At 40.8% G+C, this 22,891-nt stretch overlaps 1 protein-coding gene and 1 long non-coding RNA gene across 9 annotated transcripts in view; one reads left to right on the forward strand and one right to left on the reverse strand.

Annotated features, from left to right (window-relative positions):
* Window positions 1–22,891, reverse strand: part of CD47 (CD47 molecule) — a 42,129-nt gene that overhangs the window by 7,359 nt on the left and 11,879 nt on the right. For 7 of the 8 annotated variants that reach the window (XR_014510580.1, XM_083438464.1, XM_083438466.1 and 4 more), the window contains exons 3-8: window positions 22,768–22,857; window positions 13,956–14,057; window positions 11,805–11,897; window positions 10,706–10,801; window positions 8,776–8,868; window positions 5,321–5,352 (exon numbers count right to left, since the gene is read on the reverse strand). Coding sequence is in view for 7 of the 8 variants with exons in the window: in XM_083438464.1 (XP_083294590.1) it covers window positions 5,321–5,352; window positions 8,776–8,868; window positions 10,706–10,801; window positions 11,805–11,897; window positions 13,956–14,057; window positions 22,768–22,857 (506 nt within the window). In the remaining variant the exon portion in view is untranslated. The remainder of the gene's footprint in view (window positions 1–5,320; window positions 5,353–8,775; window positions 8,869–10,705; window positions 10,802–11,804; window positions 11,898–13,955; window positions 14,058–22,767; window positions 22,858–22,891) is intronic. The other variant, XM_083438468.1, reaches the window with a different exon arrangement.
* LOC310676532 lies at window positions 2–4,584 on the forward strand. Its single transcript, XR_014510589.1, has 2 exons — window positions 2–992; window positions 1,038–4,584. It is a non-coding gene; the product is annotated as an uncharacterized lncRNA (long non-coding RNA).

Raw genomic sequence — 22,891 nt, forward strand, 5'->3', positions numbered from 1 at the left:
AAACAAATACAAGAAACAGCAGAACATTAATTAGGTTAATGGCAGGCTGTTAGCTCTAGGGCCAGTAATGACAACATGTAGTCAAGAGCAGAGAGAAAATGTGTCCCACAGGTTGGCTCACAGCCTCATCCCCCCTCCCCAAAACTGCAAGATTGCTAGTCCCTTAGCTCCCAGAGGAGCTGATTTGGACAAGAGAGAAAGAACACATGGAGTGTAGATCCCAGTGCAATGATGAGTGTACACTTAACCCTCCATTTCGAGCCTACTGGAGCAAAGAGGATGTTTTATGAGACCCCAGCCTTAAAAGTAGGCTTTTCTTTCCAAGGCTTCTGAACATTAAGCATTCCTTCTCCCAGTATTTATACAACGCTGTGTTATCTACTCATCCTTCCATTCTCAACTTCTTCTGATCATCTGTACCTATGAACTTACACATATGAAGATATGCTCTCATTACAACAGAGCAGACATGTGATAAGACCCAATCAGGAAATAGCTGTTGGCAAGTCAAGAATTTATTACTACAATATCAGATTGTGACTGCTAAGATGCAGAAATATTTCTGAATTAATAATTCTTCTGAGACTACTATAGTCGCTGGTTGGAAGGCCTCAAAATCAGTGATGGGGGTCTTGATAACATAGTGTGGCCTATTTAATAACAAAAGGGGAAGGGATTTGAAGGATCTTATCAATCAAATTCAACAATTAGGAGCAGGAGAATATGCCTTTGTTTAAGACAAAATTAGGCAAGTTAGAAGTCCCAAGAAAGCAAATTGGCCTAATCAATTGCACCCAAAACTCTTCAAGGCATTTTTTCAAGAAGGCTACCAGCCAAAGCAGATTACTTTCATCTATGTATGTAAAATAATCTAATAACATGGTTCAGCAATTGAAGAACAGGGGCAGGGCTGATACAAAGCCAAAGGACACTGCATATGAATTAAGGAAATGTTATGTACCCCTCAGATTCTCCCTCTTGAAAGAAAATAAGTACCTATTTAGAAAACATTAAATGGTCCTGTTTAACAAAAACAGATAATGAAAATCCTCAAAGGCCAGTTACAGTTATTGAGCTCTATACAGCTGTTGTTGAATTAAAATAATACTAAAACAAGAACAGATGGTTTTGGTACTAAATATCATAATATTTTCTTGAAATGCATTGTCATATCTTCTTCTGGGGGCATTAAATGCAGATATGCAAGAACAAACCTTTCCAAAAACATAGGCTTCTTTATCCTTAAGAAAAAAAGATAAAGATGCTTCTGGAGTCAAATCTTACCAACCCATCACCCTTTTAAAACAAGAGTTTAAAATCTGGGCAACACAATCATTGGGAAGTATACTGCAGAAGATCAGTTAAGTTTTATTTAAGAAAAACATAAATTAGAAATGAATATAAGGAATCTTTTGAATATAATTCATGTGATTACTAAGTCTAAAAACCATAGAGGGTTATTTTTTTATATACGGAAAAAGCTTTTGACTATTTAGAATAGAGCTATTTGTACCTGATTCTGGAAAATGCTGATCTGGAAGGGAAATTTTCTACAGGAATATCGAAGATATATACTACCTCATATACTTCTGTCTCAGTTAGTTGTGTACGTTCAGTTTACCCTATCTATTTTTAAATTCATTTCCCCCTAACTATTGAGCCTTGTGCCAAAGTGTCAGGGTCTAAGCAGGCAGTAAGTACCATTAAGATGGGACAGTAGGGTATTTAAATTAATTCATAAGCAGATGCTGTGGCATTATTTATATATTATTCAAATAACTCTTTCGAGAAGCTACTGAACCCAATTAAGGAATTTAATGTGATTTCTGTTACAAAATTAATTTTACAAACTGGGTGGGTTGTTTTAACTTGGATAAGACAACAAACAAAAAATTAACAAAATATCTGATTTAATGGAGAGATTTCCCTATTAAGTATTTATGCAAAGTCTGGAAAAGCTAACTAAAGTTAATCATGAAAAACCTATGCATGATGTTTAAACGTATTTTGCATGAGGAAAAGGTCTGCCCCAGAAATTACAGTAGTCTCAAAGACAGTTTTTATTCTTTGAATATACCACTGACAGTATCTTCTGAAATAACCACTAACTGGCAAAAAAATACTAATAAGTTTTGCTTGGTATGGAGAAGCAAAAAAGAACCCCAGGGTTTCAGGAAAACTTCGTCAGACTTGGAAAATACATTTGAAGTGTACTAAATTTGGCAAGGAGTTGATAAAAGACCAATCAAAGTAGTCAAAGTGTATTATCTGCAGTGGATACAAGGAAAAATTAAGGCCAGGATTGTAACTACTCACTGCGTACATGTTTCTCTCTCTGCTGGCTATATTAAAAGTTGCATTTCCCAGCGCCTTTTAATTGTTTATGGGGTTTGTTATTACTGTTTTTTATTGAGAGTTATGCACCTCAAATGATTTTAACCAAAGGGTTGTGTATACAGGCATCCCACCACTTATGTGGGGCGTTATGTTCCGGGCCCTCGTGCACATAACTGAAATCGCAAAAAGGGAGGAGCACCCAACTTTAATAGGGAGGGCACATGGGGTGGGGAGGGAGAGACTCGCGTGCACTGCTGGAACTGCTGCCTGGAAGTTGCTTGGGGTCACTGCCCAGTGTGCCTTCTCTTGCTTGGGGCTGCTGCTCCCAGCCTTCCCGCCAATCCCTCCCATCGCAGCGAGCGAGTGGCTGAGAGTGACTTCCAGGCAGCAGTACCAAGCGAGGGAAGATGACCCGGGCAGTAGCACCTGAGCAACTTGCAGGCAGCAGCTCCAAGAGAGGGAAGGCGTGCCATTTCAATCATTTTATTTCTTTATTTCACAGCAACCCGTGTAAAAGCGGCCGCGCATGAGTAGGACACGCATGGGTCAGGGGGAGAGAGAATGCCTGTACATTTTTTAAAAAAAAGAAATCAATAAACAAACCATGGTTAACATGATTGCCTTGCAGCCAGTCTGAAAACTCCCATTGTAAAAGAAGTGTGGTTAAGGACTAATGGGACAGGGAAAGAGGATGTGTGGAAGCTTAAGGTGCATTCTTGATCTCCTGCCCATTGGCATAAATGTTAGGTCTGCACTAGGGCATAGGGCAGCTGTCTTATTTGCAACCTGACATATCCAGAACAGTGTGAAGTGCAACCCAGGCAGCTTACATGATAGATCAAAGGCCACCCTGCACAGACGGATTTTACAATTTGCAGGGAAAAGGACTGGATCTCCTCCTTTTAACAGTAGCTGTATGGCTATCAATTTCTCCTACTGCCAGAGGGGGAGAAAATGAAACTTCAAGCAAGGGCTCAGGTCTGACAGATGAAGAAATATTAGAAGCACCTGCCGTTTCACTTTACCTTTCAAGTGTGCTTTCAGGAGATATATAGATATATAGATATATCCCAGTTCCACTGGTATACACCAGAGTAAAAAAAAAATGCAGGCCTAGATGTCAAACATAGCAAAAGCGGTGGTAAATCCATTTATATATTGTACCACTTCAAGCAGCTAACAAAACTGAATGCTTTTCCATGTTCCTCCTCCCCACCTGCTACCCCCAACCATCAGCCAAAAGAACTCACATGTCAGGGAAAAGATTAGTTTAGAATGATTCTCATTAATTTTTATTTGTGCAGGGCTCTTGTTGTTGTTGTTGACAGAAGAGCATTCAATCACATTAGCCCCATCTGCAGCCTAAAGTGGCACAGTGAATAAACAGCTTTACCAACCAATCCGCTGCTCATGAGAAACAGTCCTAACAGCAAACTTCAAGCGCAGCATCTTTTTGCCTTCCAGTCATATTTGAGTGACAGTGCGTCTATATAAGGAAGCAGGGATGAAGGGTAAAAGAACCACACGGCCTCCTGCCAATCCCTCTCTGGGCTGGTCTTTCCACATTAGAAAGTAGCCAACACTAGTGTCGCAGTTGATAAGGAGCTTGCAGGAGCGGTGAAGCACCCCCCCAAAAAATAATAATAGGGAGGAGGGCTTATTAGCATTGTGCATATGCACAAATCCTCAGCCAAATCAGAACAATTTGGAAAGATCAGAAACTTAGCTGAGCTCAAGTGAGGCCCTCCAAATCACCTTGAGCAGTTTAATGGGCCTCCAGCAAATTTCTCCCCCCAAGCTGGTAAGAAAAGAAAAAAATCAGAGTAAGGAAGGGGGGAGCTGGGGAGAATATCTTTGTGACTGACGAGGTTGGGTTTTAATTGGAGGGAATGATCCTTTACCAGTGGACTCTAACTGCAGTGTTTTGGGGTAGGAATGCCGAAGAAATAAATATCCTTGTTCTTGTTAGTTCTTCTAGTGCTGCTGGCCTCTGGCGCGCGCACACACAGCTTTGTACTTCGATTCTGATACTTTCGGGGGCCAACTGAGCAGAGCATAAGCCTGAAGCAGGGCTCCCCACCCCCACCTCATTCCTCTTATCCCCCTAGCCCAAGCACCCATCATTCTGAAATTCTGCATGTTACACTGTTGAGGTGTTCCTAGGAAAGTATGCCATTTTCATACAAAAATAACTTCCCCAAAAACCACAAGGAGGAAAGCAAATCCCTTTAAAAGGCACCTAACACAACCCCCCCCCCTGCATTTATGTTTCTGAAATTTGGCAGGTTTTCACCTTTAGGGAAGCACATATCTCTTGAAGAGACACAGTATCCCCTAACAAATTTACCACAACAAAGTAGAGGAGATTGGATTCATACTTTTTTAACCACTCCAAAACTGTAAAAGCTGTCCTTGCAGGAAAACGAACCCAGCAAAGCTTTGGTTTCACCAAATGGAAACTGGGACCTGAGGTGAACTGAGCAGCCTCTGAAGGAATCAAGAGTCAAATTGCACTACTCTCTGAAGTGCTGAACTGGGGCCTGAGCTTAATCTTTAGGCTTTAATCTACTACCATTTCACCGTTCAAAGCTGTAGTATACAAGTTACCTGAAATGCATTGCCTTGATTTTATTTTTCAAATGTTTCAACTTTTTCTAGCTTTTTTATTATTTTAAAAAAGGTTACTTCTCCCATTCTTAACGATTCCAATGTATGAGTGGTAAAGCTGCAATTCAAGTCTCCACTCTGCAGTCGTTGTATAATGAAGGAGATGGGAAAAGATGTTGAATGAATGAAGAGTTGAATGAATAATGAGGCAAAGCCAGGGTTGCGTGTCTACATAACCTATTAAAATGGCAAGAGTTCTCATTGCCGTGATTCTGCTTGCTACCAATCTGATCAAACCAATTGTGAAAGATTCAGAATCACATTATGTATCACCTGAGTCATCCAGCAACCCCGTATGCATTAATTTTAAGCTTACCTTTGGAGGCTGATGATCTTTGAATCTGGTACCTATGGTTACAAGTAAAAATATAGCACAATTTCTTACTGGATACTCAAAGCACACAAATCTAATCACCACTATGCAGGGACATAAGACGATCAAGAAAGAATTTCAGCCAAAGCCTTGGACTCATGCTCTGTCCCCTTCCTGCCATTTTCCTACATGGCTACTAGCATTTACTTTCAGTTGTTGCACACGAAGCACAGCTTGTTTAAGCCAGCACCTCCTACTGGTACATGATGTTTGCTGAGAGATGCCGTGAAACAGAAAGTAAAGGCTAGCAAACTCCTTCCAATCACACGGGAGGAGAGGCAAGAGGGAAACATGTGACAATTCATGGTTTTAGCATTACCTGCAATGAGGCCATTGTCTAATATGTTCTCTTTTCCTTTCTACTTCTTAACTTGTGTCTCCGTCTCATCCTCCTTGCTTTTCCCATGCTTATCTTTTAAACATTGCAGGAGTGTGACAGAAGCAAAGCTTTTCTTCTGGTTGCTCGTGCAAAGTTCCTTTCTTGGCCCAGACCTGCATTCTTGCAAGCTTTCCAGGAGTGCATGTTCAAAGCACGAATTGTGTGGATTCAATATTTATATCTTTGGTTAAAACCACATGTCCCTCCTTCCCTTTTCATGTTTGCTATTGGAATGCAGTATACAGAATGAAAATGGTACACATGCAGGACCTTCCACCTCTACGACCCAAAGCCAAGAAGCAGAGTTCGTAGCCATGCATGCATGGATTCCACAGCAGTAGCCTTCAGCTTTTTCAGATGCAGAACACACACCTGCCATGGGAGACTCACTTTGGCTTTTATCTTACAATGTGTGACTATATTTGTCTCTCCTTCTATCCTCCTCTCCCTTCCTTCCTGTCCCTGGCTGTTTCTTCACCGCTAACGGTCTTTCACCACTTCTTAAGGACATATTTATTCCAACTGCCATTTCTTAATTTATTTGGCTGCTGCTGTGGGCTTAAAAATAAAATAAAAAACAAACCTGCTGTTTCCCACTTTACCTGTTTTAAAGCAGTGATGGTTAGAAGTTAGAGCACAATGTACTAGTAGATTCATGGGCAATTGACATTAGATTGGCAAGGGTTTCTGGTGCTCGATTTTTATTTTTACAGTAGCAACAACTTCCCACAACTAAATTAGGCTGCTGAAATGAAGAAAGCTAACAAGGAACCAGGAGTGCACTTGTGTTGAAGGACTGAGACCTCATCAGTTCTGTTACTGAGAACAATTTCTTAGACATAAAATGAACCATGGTCCTTTAACACTAACTAGAGGTGGACATATAGGCTGGAGTTCCAGTACAAAACACAAAGTGGTTCCAAAAAGCAGAAGCCTGCTGAGCTCTTGTATCTATCACTATCAGCAGATAATTGCTTTTTAAAAAATTTATGTTGTTAGCCACCTTTGGAAGTCTTCAGGTGGAAAGGCAGGACATAAGTTTACTAAAAAATTTAAAAAAGATGCCCTCACACACAAACACAGACAACACAATGGAATCATGGTCATAGTGCAATTCAGCGCATAATTCAGCTGTGGGTCGATCATGACCCAGCCAAGAAGATCACCATTACACAGGACTAGTCCTCTCCCTTCACACCTGTATTAGAAGCAACTGTGGGACATGGATACATAGAACAAAAAGCTACGTACACAAAACACTTTTGGAATAGATTATGTGAATGCAGTTCCAATGTCTTCATGTTTACCTCCTCAATAAGTTTGTGAAAGAAGTGCAGAAGCGTTCCTTCCTTCTGAAGCACCCGGAAAGCTTAGGAAAACCTTAAAGGGCTTAACCTTTTCCTCTGAACAGCAGCCTCCAAGGCATAGTTTCAAAGAGTGATGCTGCTGTGCATGAAGGGGGTGGGGGCTAAGAATCAGAAAGCTCTGTTATATCCATGGGCCAAGTTACATGCTTCTCTAGATAGTTTTAACCATGTGATATCTATTATTTCAGCTCAAAGACTTCAAGGCCTATGTGCAAAATACACACAGCTGTATTATTACTGCCTAGCTTGCAAACTTTCCTTTCAGCAAGACTGCGTTTATTTTTCGAATACCTATTAAGCAGCATTTGTGCCAGAGCAACCCTCACATTCTTCATCCACATAACTTGCATACAAAAAATCCAAACCAAATATTTTCAGGTATACATAGACAACACCTGCCTACCCAACCCCACCCCATTTTCTCTCCAATCAGCAAACTCACCTTCCCTTCGTTTACAATGCAGGCATACTGCTTCTTCAGTCTTGAGTCTCCAAAATGATATTGGAGTACAGCTGCCATCATCCCAGGCTGAATGAATGGTCAGGTATGAAGGGGGTTGTAGGCTAACAACATCTGGGGCCCAATGTTGAAATAAAGTTCTACTTCAAGTAAGCCTGGGACCTGATTATGTGCGCCCAAGTTTGATTGCTTTCCTTTTATCAATAGATCCCCCAGACCAAAAATATTGATCTGTGTTAGAATGCATCACAAGATGCCTTAAACAACTCAGTTGCTGGATATGTGCCCCTACTGATCAACATCAGCACCTTCTATTTCCCGTAAAAAGGTTTTTTTGAAAGAGAGGAGAATTATAGGCTCCACACCATTCAGTGGAAGGCAGCTCATTGTACTCATGGCACAGGACTTAAAAACAGCCCACTATAACCCTTGCAAACAGAGACAAATCAGTGAGATCCACTGTGAACTGCCATCCCTCCTTCAAAACAATGCTACTCAATGCCCCAAATATTTATCTGATAGACTAGGTGCAATATCCAGCAAAGTAGTTCCATTAGCCCAAGGATTTCTGTTTTCACAATGGTACTTCACCTCCCTCTCCTCTCCCCACGTGCCATCCCCAAATCTACTCATGTGGTAAAGGAACTTTTTTTTGCATGATATCACCCCATGTATGGAGAACCTTTCTCAGTCTGAGGGCCACTGTCCCTTCTGGGGGCCGTATGCCAGTGGTGGGCGAGAGACCCAAGGCAAAAAGTAGATGGAGCCAGAGGTGGAACAAAGGATGCAACTCTTCCCTTTGTACAGGAGGCTACATTCAAGCTACATGGAAGTCACTGGTTTCTATCTACACGCCCCCACATACACATCCTCCATCCAGGCAAGCAAGCAAGGGGCATTATCATAGCTCAAGGGCACATCTCAGCCAGTCAAGAGCCCTCAATGAGGGTACAGAACAGGATCTGTGAGCAGTGTGACCTGGGGAGAGTCCTCAGGGCTGGAAAGAAGCACTGGCAAGGCTGCATTTGGCCCCTGGATGTGAGGGTTCCCCTTGCTCGTACACAAGGCAACCTGCATTTGTGATCTTCTGGTCAATCCTCTCCGAAACAGCACTAAACAAGAACTTTGTCTGAATATTCATTTGATTTTAATATAAAGCATTTCATGTATACTCTAAGTAAATAGTACTTACCAATAACAACCATATAAATGAAAGCAATTGCTGCTACAGCATCAATAATTCCTAAGCCTGCAATCACAACAGAAGTTTGTTTTGGTGGGCATTCTGTTGAGAGAGAGAAAATGGAGTATTTAGGTTAGCATTTTTGTTTCTATTTTCTGAGTTGGTCTGGCAATGTAACTACAACACTTAGGAAAAGATCTACAGCCATAATGTCTTGCACCAATGTGCACATTAACTGCTACGGAAAGTGTCAGGTTTTGCTGTATCTTTTACATGCATCAACCACCATAAGAAGTATGCAGAAAAATATTAAGGAACTGTGGGTCAAAAACCAACAGCAAACAAATACACTTGGCTGTATTTTAATTTTCTGCAAGCATTGGTCTCTAAGACTCATAATTTCAATGGTTTTATGCTAAAACCTGGATCACAAACATCTTCTTTGATAATATGCAGTTTAGTGAAATTAAAATATTATTCACTAACAATGAAGTTATTGACAGGAGACTGAAGAACAGATGTTACTTCCATCTAGGACAGGAAAAAACACCCCAATACAAACACAATTATTTTTAAACTCAAAATGGTGAGTGTGGAGGAAATATTTAGATGCTGGATGCCAAAGAACAACTCACACACTTGTCGAAGACTTGTTGAATAGACTTGTGTTAAAATGAGTCACCGTGAGTGAAAAAAATATATTCTGCAAAATTCTATGCAATGACTTTGACACACAGTTACACAAAGCTTAGTAATCTTGCTGAAATTTAAGAATGCATACAATCAATTTCCTCTTCATTAATCAGAGACCCCAAATTTTGTGTGCTGGTCTGGTGTGGTGTGGTGTGGTGGTGGACCTCTCACTAAAGCCAAAGGAAAAGACTAGAAACTGCATAGCAAAATCAAACTCCTTTCAGATATTTTGTGATCTCAAATGAGTATCTGCAATCCACAGGAGTCACTGCAACCCTGAACTAGCCTTTATCTAATAAGAAAGATAAGAGGCGAGAATACAGAGCCATTAGAACAGAGCTACTGCCGCTTTATTTGCCAAACATTGAATATTGCTTTAGAGCAGTGGAAAGGGCTGCAGACTGAATGCCTGCAGTTAAAGATAATTTATTCAAACAAGGTTTTAGGACCAAAAAAAAAAAAAAAAGGAGCTCTTTTGCTTTATTTTTTTAAAGGCTGCAATAAATGTAATTTCACAGAGGCAGCTTTTTCTAAACTCAAATCTAAGCACAATCTCCACACCCCCACCAAAAGAGCACAGCAAATTTAGATGTCTAGTATGCTATTATTATCTCTGGCTGACCACCCTTAGAAAGACAACCTTTAAATATTTGAAACTCAGTCATTTCACACATTCTGTCATCTTGCTGATGTTTAATGCTGTTAAGAGTAAAGAAATGCATCTAAATGTGAAAAGATTTATGTTCACAATTTTCTCTGCTGCATGAAGTGAAAGCTGCATGAGTGTGTGTATGTGCGCGCAGGCGGGCGCACAAACACACCACACACACTAAGATTGTGGGCACAAATTAAAATAATTACAAAAAAGGTCAGCAGTAGCTCTGAGTGAATCTTTAGGATATGCAGTATTACAAAGTTAACAATTTAATGCAAACCCTTTAGATCCTACTTACAAAATGCAGCAGTACATGGCATAGCCATTCTAATTAGAAGGTAACACCACCTTCAGGCAATTGTTTGTTCAAGAGATAAAATAGTAGCTCCAAGTCCTCATAGATCCCTGTTCTATAAAACCCCGTGTGGATTTCACAAACCCTTTGTGCATTTCATAATGCAGACAAGCTGCTTTGTAGGATATTTGTTAAGTGTGCTAGCAAGCTGATTCCCCTTGATAGTATAAAGGGTAAATAATTTCTAGGGAACAAAAAATGTAAAGAATTTTAATAAAATAAAATACATTGCTCACCTGGCAAACTTGTAGCCAAACCTGCCACAGCAATTAAATATCCAAGCGCTTTCAGAATTATCAGAATAATTGCAAAGAGCGGTGGCTTCTCGAAAACTGGGGAAATAATCATACGTTATTGAGAAACGAATGGCAAAACCAAAAAGATACATAAGTGAAAAATGGAACAAAGTAAACACCTTCTGAAATGTAACTGAAACCAGTGTGAACGTGTGCTACATGGAATGTTAAGTAAAAACAACCAAAAAACCTCCCACAGCTAGGCTGTCTCGTTTAATTTATCTTAATACATCACAGTAAATACAACGCTGTATATTAAAACACAAATGATATACCAAAGACAAGTAGCTGCATTCCTCAATCCAGCTAACTTTCAGCACTTAGGTGCACACATGTTTAAAGGTAAAGGGGCCCCTGACCATTAGGTCCAGTCGTGACCAACTCTGGGGTTGCGGCGCTCATCTCTTTTATTGGCCGAGGGAGCCGGAGTACAGCTTCCGGGTTATGTGGCCAGCATGACTAAGCTGCTTCTGGCAAACCAGAGGTTATATCAAAGCTAATCAGAGTATTGGATTCATCCACTTATCTTTACCAAGTTAAAGAATCTTTGCAGCTTAGCTTCTTGTCTCTGTCAGGGAACAGTGGCAGATGAGGCCAACTTATATATTGGCTTCAAGTAACACCACACTTCTATGAATGGCAAAGGAGGAGACAAAAGTTTGCTCTCTCCAGCATCTGCAGTGAAATGACACAACACAGACACACGCTGCACCTCAATACAGTCGTACCTTGGTTGAGGAACGCCTTGTGACTTGGACAATCGGAAGCCGCACCTTTGTTTCCGAACGAAGTCAAACGGACTTCTGGAACGGATTCCGTTCGAATTCCGAGGTACGACTGTAATGCTAAAATTTCTCCCAGAGGTTATCCAATACAGGGCTGGAGCTAACATTGTTAAAAACATCTACAACCCTACTTATCTAAGGGGTTCTTCCCTTTCTGCTTCCTCTCCCCACACCACAATGGATTATGAAAACAAGTTCATAATCCATTATGAACTTATGAGTTATTATGAGTTAGTAAAGTAATAGATTCTCACCTGATTGAAACACAAAGAAGAGAGGAGGCACCAAAAGGATAGTAGGGAGTACAACTAAGCCAAGACCAAATTGAGATGCTAATGTAAAGCCCTCTGCAAGAAGTCAAATGAAATAAAAAAGGAAAAGAACAGTTACTATTCAGGGAAAGCAAGCCAAGTGTTACTTTGATCTAGACTCTACGTTACCCCTTGCTCTTAAATCCTGCAACCCATAAAGCTATTGATTTAGAGGAAAAGAACACCCCAACACATTTGTGCCCCGAATAAATATATATTATTTTATCCATTGTATTCTTGGAATACACCATTTATTACTAGTTCTTAAGAAAGGAACAGTACTGGACAGCCTCAAGGACAATAAAAATTAAGTGATACAATCACAAGAGTCCTACCCCTTTAAAGTAACAGTGTTTACCATATCCTAAAAGAAGCAGAAAATTATGAAGGTGACCTACTTAAATGCCCTCTGCAAGAGGAAACTAGAACTGTTTCCATAACAGGATGTAATAAACAGCTCTCCAGAACCACCCAAGCTATTCACATAACAAAAGCATTCATATCAAGACTACGAAATAAGTAAAAAAAGGTGCTCTTTTACTTGAAAAGCTAACATTCAGATTAAGATTCTAACTGTTACCAACTTTGTCAATGGAGATTGCAGGCCTTTCTTGGAACATGTGATGCCCCCCTCTCAGCCTCTTAGCTTAACTCATATTCTTTTACACACAGTGCTTGCATAGCAAAAGAAATACAGCAGGTGTGGGGAAGCTTTTTGTTCTCCAGGTGTTGCTAAATTATAACTCTCATCATCTAAAGCAAGTTATGTCCAATGCCAATGATGAGAGCTGTAGTTCAGCAACATTTAGATGGTCAAATATCTCCCACATCTGAAATCAAAGCAAAAACAAACTAAGGCCACAGTACTCAGTCATCTTACCACTCCTAGCTATTTCTGACATGACTAATTTATACTGAACAAGAAAAGGATTAACAATAGGAAGAAAGTGACTGCATGCAAACAATAAAAAGCCTGTCCTTGAAATCCCGCACGGAAATTAAAAGGGGTTGCAGAAAAGCATCACTTAGAGAATTAGGCTCACGGTTCACAATCTGGTATAGTCACAGATTGTTCAAGTTTGAGAGTGGCACACAATTCTGCCCCTCCCCCAGATTTTGTTCTCTCCAATTCACAGCTCTTTGGGCATGCTAAAATTAGTCTGTTAGCAATTTTCAATGCATTTATGTTTTACTTTTTTAAAGAGCATGCTATTGAACTGTCATGTATTAAATAAAACAAAATGAAGCTTTGGGCTTGTTTGAAAGTAGCATTTAAACTACAATAAGTATGCTTTATTAACTTTTTTTTAGCTAACCAAATACTTTGATTTAAATATTTGGCTACTAGAAAAAATATTTATACAGCGCATACAATTAGTAAGCCCCCCCCCCTTTAATTTAGTAAATAAAAGTCAAACAAACAAGTTAAATCAGATCCAAGTAGAGCACCAGAAAATGAACCAGTGTTTTTGGCCCTGTGCATACAAATCTAGGTGCTATTAGGTTAAACTGTCCCTCTCACTTCTACATGGTATGAATTGGTATAAGCTGTGAATTGGATGTAACTATTTCCTAGCATTAACAAAATCTGGGAGAGGGGCAGGATTATGTGCCATCATTCAGCCTGGACACTGAGGTCCAGTGCCGAGGGCCTTCTGGTGGTTCCCTGGCTGCGAGGTTACAAGGAACCAGGCCTAAAATGCAGGCTGAGAGGTCCTGCTTGCCATTTCTGATTTTTGTTTCTTTCTGTTTGGACTATACAGTGGTATCTTGGTTCCCGAACGACTTGGCTCCCAAATAAATCAACTCCCGTATGCTGCAAACCCAGAAGTAAGTGTTCTAATTTGCAAACGCTTTTTGGAAGCCAAACATCCGTTTTGGCTGTTGGCATTGTTTCTGGGACCAATCAGAAGCTGCGCCTAGGTTTGCGAACATTTTGGAAGACAAACGGACTTCCAGAATGGATTGACTTTGAGAACCAAGGTACCATTGTATTATTGTTTTATGGTTCTGATATATTTAATCATGTGCCACCTTTGGAACCTTCACACTGAAGGATGGAAAGTAGTAATGATATTAATTTTTGACACTTACCTTTGACCAAAAGAGCAGCACCAGGCACAACAATAATCATGACTATTAGTGCTACAAGACCAAAGCTGATCTTCTTAAGGAGACTCATCTCAAACTTCACAGCTTTAAGTAAAAATGAAAAGGGGAGGAGAATTAAAACACTAAAGTACTTAAACACAAATATGCTGCTTTTACATTTCATCTGATTCTATGATCTACTGGAAGAAAAAGCATCAACAGAATATAAATGCTGAACGTTTCTGCAAGTGATTTTGGACAGCGGTGATTATAAATAAAACTACATAAACATGTTTATGCTGCTGTAATCATTCCATACCACACTTACAGAGGTGCAGTGAAGCAGGGACAGGCAAGGATGAGGCACTACCACCTACTTCACAACAGAGGTGATTATCTTCTGGGGTGCTATCTGCCAATCTTCTGCATGCCAAATAAATCAGCTTCTCCCAAAGAGAAACCCACCAAGTAAGCTAATCAGAAGAAAGGTAAGTTACACTAGCTTGCATGACTAAGGGCTAAAATGCCACCATTGTTCTGAAAAAGACCTTTTTTATGACCAAACAATTTCCCAGAAAATAATGAGCAAGTTTTGAGGTCTGCCAGAACTCTTCATCAGGGTGGAATTCAGGAAAAGGCTCAAAGGGGTATGAGGGGAGGGGAAATGCCTTATTACTGAAACCACAATGTCTGCATCAGTAAAAAGTTCAGCTTTGTAAAATAGTCTTATAAGGGGCGGGCTGTGGGAGTTGTCATAAAGAACATCTCCAGTTCAGAATTTCCTACGGTGCTTATTTGTACACTTATGCATAAGCTAAAGCATCCACCTATTTGCCAAATGGGAATGATGTGCCTAGTGCAAACTGGTTGCATTCCACCAAAGGCTTTTAAAGAGGCAAGACCGGAAGTGGGAGACGAGGATAGCGGAAATGGTATCTGCAATTCTAAGAGTTTGTAAAATGTATTTTTAGGCTTCTGGAAATTGTCAGATGGCAATGGTGGTTGCTCGTGAGTAACCAGTCATGACTCTGACCTGTCTTTTACAGGTTTTATTTTGGTGCAAAACTATTTACAGTGCAGAACCACAAGTTCATGTCTGCCTCAGTCGCTAGCAGAATCTGGGAGTGGTCGTTTCCAGGTCCTTCCCCAGCATAAGAGCTTAGTCACCCCCAGCCTTTTCCTTCCTTCTTTGCGTTTTACACCTCTGCGCAAGGTGGGCGACGGAAAAGGCATGCTTCCCTCCTGGCCGGCTTGGCAAGCAGCAGTGCTGAGGCTCCCAGCAGCATCCTCTAGCCCTTTCCCCTCCTTTACCCTGGAGGTGTGGCCTTTCCCACCCTCAGACTACGGAGTAAGGCGCTGGGGCTCCCAGCAGCATCCTCTGGTCCCTTCCCCTCTTCCCCACTGGAGGTGTGGCTTTCTCCACCGCAGGAAGAGGAACTGCTTTGCAAGATTTTCGGAGGTTCCCTGTATCCCAACTGCCCCTCTGCCTCCCTTCCCTGTTCCGATGGCAGTCCCCTGACAGAAATGCTGGCTTCCTTCTGTTATTGCATGCAATTAGGGATAGTTGGATTCCTTAAAGCCTGGTCTCTTTGTTGCTACACGCTTTCCATCGCTCTATGAGAATATGTTGAAAAGAATGGCTGCCTCCATGAACACACTCCCCTCCATGCTGCCGCCATACATTTATGTCCTGCTATGAACATTCTCATTTGCTTTAGATGCCTCTGTGTTAAATTCAAATGGTTTGCCTGCCCCTTTCTACCACTGGCACACATTATTCATCCTACACTTGCTTTGTAACTGAAACAAAAATTCCAACTCCACCACTCAAGGTTCACACAATCACAGATTCAGGATCGGCTGTGTGAAATCTGTAACAATCATCTACGCAACCTGTAAAACTCCGAGCGACTCAAACTGGCAATATCAAAGGGACAACTGCAACTATGTGCTCCAAGACTTCCTGCCCCCATTACTACTTTCTGTCATGTCAATAGGAGGCCACTTCAGAGATGCTGCGTTCCTGCACTCCTCTTCCTCCCAGCAGCAAACACTCCACCTGTGCCATACAATACTGGCCACAAGCAAAATCTACAGCTCTGTCTATGTGTTGCTGTATTCTCCAAGATTCTATTTCAAATCAGAAGTGCTCTGCATAGAGTTCAATTCGTCTGCTGTTAGCTTCATGTGTGAGACAGATCAGATCCTAAATTCTTCCTTCCTATTCAACAGACCATGCCAGTCTTCTTCCTTTTCTTTTTTTAAAGACACCCAGTTAAATTAGCGAAGTTACAGAAGTGGTTTGCTTCAAAGACTGATGGTTCATAGGTTTATACAGCACTTTGGGAGCCTTCCAAAGAAAAGAAGTTGTAAAAATTGTACACTCAGTAACACCAGCTGTGCTCTCTTCTGCCCTAGGCACTGTTAACAAACTGCCAGGTACGCTTCTCTGTTCCAGAATCATCTTTGTAGATGTTGCACGTGGTAAAAAAAAAAAAAAAGACACAGCATGATTTCCGTGTTTTAAAAAGTATGTGTGTGAGAGAATGAAACATTGCAAGTAGAATTCTAAAGAGCAGCATTTAAAAGCTGAACAGCTATCAGTAATCACCTCTCACTATACTCATGTTTTCTGATACATTAAAGCAGTAGCTGTCTTACAGTTTACCTCTGCAGCACAGCAATAAATTGGAAATGCGCTGTTTTGCTACTCTGTCGAATGTTTACTTAATCAGCGTGCCATGAAATAATGCCTACAGGCATTGGGTTAGCATCCCCAAGAAACATTACATCACACAGATGTAAGTACTCTCCAGCACAATGGGACTGTTTTTAGCTTAATAATATATACTGTATCCAAAGTGATGTCTAAAGTGATTAGTAAGCTTTGAAGATCCACATCTAGCATTACAAACTCCCTCAATGTTCACAATGCCCACTGCAACAGGCACTGGCCTATGAATGACATTTTAAATTACACAGTATTATAAATAACAATTTGCGTTCTCTCAAGTGCTTCAACATATGTACCAAGGGCATGTGGAATTTTCAGAAACAAATTGAACGAAAATATTACCTATTAAATCCTGCAAATAAAAGAGACAGGCAACTGCCAAACAGATGGCTACTAGCACTACCCAATCATTGCTCTTCTTTTGTAAGCCACAAAAAGAATTAAAATCGACTTGCCACATTATTAGGAGTACAGTGTTGCATTTTTTTCTATGTGCATAGCCGAAAAGGAGGGGTTCCCCAGATAAGCAGCAGTAGCAGCAGGCCATGCATTTCAATATATTTACCCCTTGCCTATGAACTGAAAACCCTTCACTTGGGCTCTTCATTCTTGGAGTAACAACCCTCTAGGACTGATTCAAATGCCTAGGTACATGTAGCAGAATCACAATGTATAGGAAGAAAGTATGTCCGGGGGGTGGGGTGGGGTCTGGAAAGAAAGAATAAGAGGATAAATGGCTGCCATCCACAAATATAATTCTTCAACTGGTTTCTGAAGAAGCACAAAACAAGAGAAAATCCTGAATTTTCTGATCTTCCCTTGATAATGGACTGGATGAGAGCCAATAAACTGAAGTTCAATTCAGATAAGACTGAGGCACTGTTAGTGGGTGGTTCACTAGACTGGATAGGTAGAAGACTGTCTGCTCTTGAAGGGGTTATACTCCATTTTATCCTTAAGTAGCTTGGGGTGCTTGTGGATCCAATATTGTCATTTTGAGGCCCAGGTGGCCTTGGTGGCACAGAGTGCCTTCTGCCAGCTTCAGCTGGTGGACCAGCTACACCCCCATCTGAATAGCCTACCTTCTGTGGCCTACGCTCTGGTAACCTCTAGGATGGATTACTGCAATGCAATATACACGGGGCTGCCTCTGAAGGAGGTTTGGAAACTTCAGCTGGTGCAAAATTCAATGAGCAGAATGCTCAACAGAACAAGACAGTTTGAGCATACATATAACACCAATCCTGCTCCAACTGCACTGGCTTCTAATTAGTTTCCTGGCCCTGTAAAGCCTATAAAGCCTTGCATGGCTCAGGACCTCAACACCTTAAGGATCACCTCTCCCCATACAAATTGACCCGGACCCTGTACTTGTCCTTGGAGGTCCTTCTCTATGTCTCACCTCCCTGAGAGGTCCGGAGGGTGGCAACATGAGAATGGGCCTTTTCTGTAGTGGCTCCCTGACTGTGGAATGCTCTCCCCAGAAAGGTTTGCCTGGTGCCATCACCACATGTCTTTAGGCAACAGGCAAAAACATTCCTCTTTACCCAGGCCTTTAGCCATTAAATAATCTATGGCCTGTTAAAGCGGTGTGTGGGTGTGGGTGTATGTGTGTGCTGCTGTTATTATGATCATTTTTTATGCTTTTTGTTATTATGCTTTTTATTATACTTTTATTATTGATGCTCCGTAATGTGTTCTTAACGTTGTACACTGCCCTGGTATCTTTTGATAAAGAGCAGTATATAAATTGAATTAACAACTACAAGACAACAGCTTCACTGCTGTTTATGTAGCAGGCACTGACTGGATATTCTGTATCTGATATATATATACTTGCACATGCTTATGTTTCAGTAATCACATCTATTTTGTCATTATTTGGGTTCCTGCAACTATGTCTTTTTCTTTTTCTTTTTCTTTTTCTTCATATGTTCCTATGTTCATCCTGCTATGTTCTTTGTACACCAGTGGGCATGACCCAGTTGCTATGTGTGGGGACTCCAGCACTCATTTAGTTTAACCGTTGTGGTGGATGCCATTATATGACTCCCATTCATTTCTTAAAACTGATCGTTTAATGATCACAAACATGAATGCATACACTCATACACAAATATTTTAATGACAGAGAGGTATAGCATTATAAACACCATACTGCTATAATGCTAATTTATTAGCTATAATACAGCTATAGTGCTGTAACACTCTACTACAATAATTCCACAGCAGTATGGTGTCATAGGAATATTTCTCTTTCACTTTTTTTTATAAAGGTGGATTTTAAAAATGAAGTAAAAAATGGTGCTCAACACAAATGTTATCGTAATGCTGTGCCAAGGTGTGCTTGGGTCAGTTATCCTGTCTGTCATGGAAAAACTGCACCCTTTAGAAAAGACTGAAGAGTGCATTAAAGGTAAATACATCTGTGAAGTTTCAAGTACTCCTTCCATTCAAGTACTCCGTATGAACCCAGAGAAAATCCAGGATGACAATGAATGAACGACGGTGCTGTGTGGATGCTCTGTAACACTGAGTGAATGAAGCATGGCAATTCCATACTAAATGCCTGTGGAGGAACGTTGGCTCATTCAGAGAAACATGTTAATGGACACCATAAAATGGGCTCGTAAGGTCAGATACAGAAAGAGAGCCTTATTATATGGCTGTTCAGCAAGTTTTCACTTCACGGAAAATGTATTCCACTATCTGGGAATGATGATCAGCCTTGGCTGTCTCCCCATGCCAAAAGTTACTTTACTGAACACCAAATGATACTAATCTATTATTTAGTATGGGTATTCATTAAAATTCTCACAGCAGTTTAAAATAGGACTCAGTGTAAAAATACAATTTAGCTAAAGTAAGTTTGAATAACTGAGGGGGGAAACTATTAAAGCTGTAACTCTATCTGTGTCTTTAATTCAGTTCTTTCAGTTAAATCTTTCTCTCCCCACCCTGTAACCTTCTCTTTACAGCAACTTTGAAGCTTTATATCAAAGAGCTTCTCCTTGTCCTTTAATAGAGCTCTACAAGGGTAAATTATTTCCCCAGATGCTATATGGAGCATTGGTGTGGGCTCATTCGGACATCACAGTACACGAATCAGTACAGCATAAATTATTACCTAGAATGATGGAGTAACCAGATCTACTTCTAAGGCCTTTGTTCAATCAGAGACAGTCTGCCATATTCAGCAAGAATGCTTGCTAGGAAAGAAGTAACTCCCCTTTAAGCATCACTCCATTTTTATTGGATGCTACAGATTTTTAAATGTCATACAGGACTGCCAATGTTTAAAAATAGGCCATGGGGAAGCAAAAGTGATTGACGATCTCTGGAGATCACGCGTTAATCTATACTGCTGTGATTTTGTGAGGGAAATCTTGTAACTAGCATACCATGGCAATGTACCATGTATTCTGATGCTCTGTTCTTGGTCTTGAGCTATGTATACTATTATATATGTGTGTCTGCATAAGCCCTGAGCGATTAACTTTGCTCATTTACTTATTAAAAAGGTTGCTCTAATTTTATATCAATAAACAGAAGAAAAACAGTAATGGAGCCCACAAAGGATTAAAAGGCTTTGATTGATACCCAAATGATAATGTCAAGGAAGCTTCTCTTGTGAAAATTTTTCATAGCTGGGAGCCACCACTGAGAAAGCCCTGTTCCTGGTAGCTATCTCCCTTGCCTCTGATGGCAGGGCACCCACAGAAGCCCTTTGGTTGCAAGGCATAGGAAGGTGTATGCAGAGGCAGGCCATGCTTCAATTCTACCATGCAAAAAGAAGGGTTTTCATCTAATTGCTGGTTTTGTCCTTTTAGTTGGAGCTAGAGATTAGTCGAGTGCTGAAAATATCTCCTCCTTTAAGAAAACCAAACTAAAAACCAAACTCATTGTATAACAGTTAATAAGAAAATAAACTGCATTCAAAAATTATCAAAGGGGGGAAATGGGCATGGTACAAGAGTTCTGTTGCACTTTCCTTATTTACACGGTGGCTGCTGCGGTTTGTGAGCATGCTTTCTTTCATCCTACAAGTCTCCCCAGTGGTCTGCATTCTGAAACCTCAACAGGTGCGCTTCCTAAAAATACTCACAACAATAAGGTACACTCAACCCTATTCCCACCCAAATTGTTAAGAAGTTCTAAATCACCCCAGAAATGCAGCAAAAAAGTAACCACCCTAGAAGCCTATTTCACAGTGGGAGGGGTTGGTTTTGCGGGGGTGGGGGTGGTTGCTTTTGAAGAATGGAAGACAGATTTCAGCACAGCACAGCCACAGTCAGTGCAACTAATGCAACAAGGGCGTGATGTGATCATGGTACCCAGTCCCAGTTAGTAAACTAGCAGCAGCACCTTCAAAAGCAGCACCAAGTACTACAGTTGTTTAACCAGGAACTCACCAGAGCAAGGCTATCTCTGTCTAGACAACACTGGTCTAAGCATTCTGTGGCAGCAAACAACTAGTGCTTGACAATGATGAATCAATGAGAAACAACTGACTGCAAACATAATCCTTCAGCAGAGCGCAACCCAGTCAAGCACAAGATGAACACCTCAGTCTTTTCTGGACTGAGCTTCAATTTGTTGGCCCTTATTCAGCCCACTAGCACAGCGAGACGCTGGATTTAGCATTTCCTCTGCTTCACCTAAACTAGATGTGGAGTAGAAACAGAGTTGGGTGTCACCCACATGTTGAGAATATTCTACCTCAAACCTCCAGGTGAACTTACGCAATGGTACCACTCTGAGGCATCACTGTGTTACTATTTGTTTTAGGGTGAGTGGTGCATGAAGTGGCGCGTGGGCATTTGTTGTCAGTCTTCTGTACCTCCACCCTGAGCTGACTGTTACTTGCATAGGGCATTTTGTTGGGTAGTGTCACTTGAAAGGATAACAAAACCAGAATTTGTGGCTGAATGCAATCAGCGACGCCGTATCTACTGTTGCTTCCGCACTTCTCTTGGGATTCAATTAAACAACAACAACACTGTTCTGGCTCATATTTGTCACTGGAATAATCCTGTTATATTTATATTTCAATAACATGAAATGCTAAGTTCTGAGGTTAGATGTCTAGCACATAGTTGCTATGAATTTTCTGTTCCCCTGACTCCCCTCAACATGTCTGAAAGATCCCAAATCTCCCGGCACCTCCATTTCACACCCTGCATTTTGCTAGTGCTGCTTAAGCCTTTATTGAAATGTTATCCGCAGCTGTACAGTTCAAGCACTAAGAATACAACAGGAGCCCTGCTAGGTCAGATCAAAGGCCTATCAAGTACTGCATCCTGTTTCCTGTAGTGATGAATGAGACGCCAGTCTAGGAAGTCTCCTAGCAAGATGCAATTGGGATATGAGCTGTGCAAGTACCTATTTTCAGATTATTTTTCAATCCAGTTGTTCACAGTAGGACTGATTTGTAGGCAGGCATAGGAAATAACTCCCCCAAAATTAAATGGCCATGTTGAGGAACATCAAGAAAGGGAGGAGCAGTCACCTATTTCTTGCTCACAGAGCCAATACCCCAATGAAGAGTGGAGGTGGGACAGAAAGGTTGCCAAACCAGTTCCTCAAGCTAAAGCCATTCCAATGTTCCAAGTCTAGCCAGGCCCACTGAGATTGGGGTATTGGGTCAACAGGTGGTAGGGCCCCCAGACTCGGAGCTAGCTTTCTTTTTTTACAAAATAATAATCCTTCTAGAAAGAAGCAAAATGTGTTCTGTGTTCACTGTACCGCTAAGATCTTGAACAAGCAGTCATTGGTAACCACAAGTTTCCTTTCTACAACAGATCATCAGAAAAAGGTACTGATCACCATCAACAGAAGTCACATATTAAAGGGTATCAGACTTGAAATTAATTGCAATGGAATCTTTTATTTCTAGTAATTTTCCAAGAATGGAAAATGTTAGAAGCTACATAAACTGCTCATACTATGAAATCTTACACATTTTTTTAAACATAATGCATTAACTACTACTTCTTTTTACTCCATTGTTGGGCACATGCAAAGCATTTTACGATAAAATACTATTCAGCAATGGTAGGGAATAAAGAATTTAGTACTTACCAACATAGCCAACCTGTAGCAAAAACAATGCTACCGCCAATATGGCTGCACCAATGACTAAGAAACTTTCCATTGGTTGAAACCAAAATGCTATAAGAAAAATATAGTAAAAAATACAAATTTT

This window comes from Podarcis tiliguerta (genome assembly GCF_965153285.1).
Source record: "Podarcis tiliguerta genome assembly, chromosome: 4".
NCBI lineage: Eukaryota > Metazoa > Chordata > Lepidosauria > Squamata > Lacertidae > Podarcis > Podarcis tiliguerta.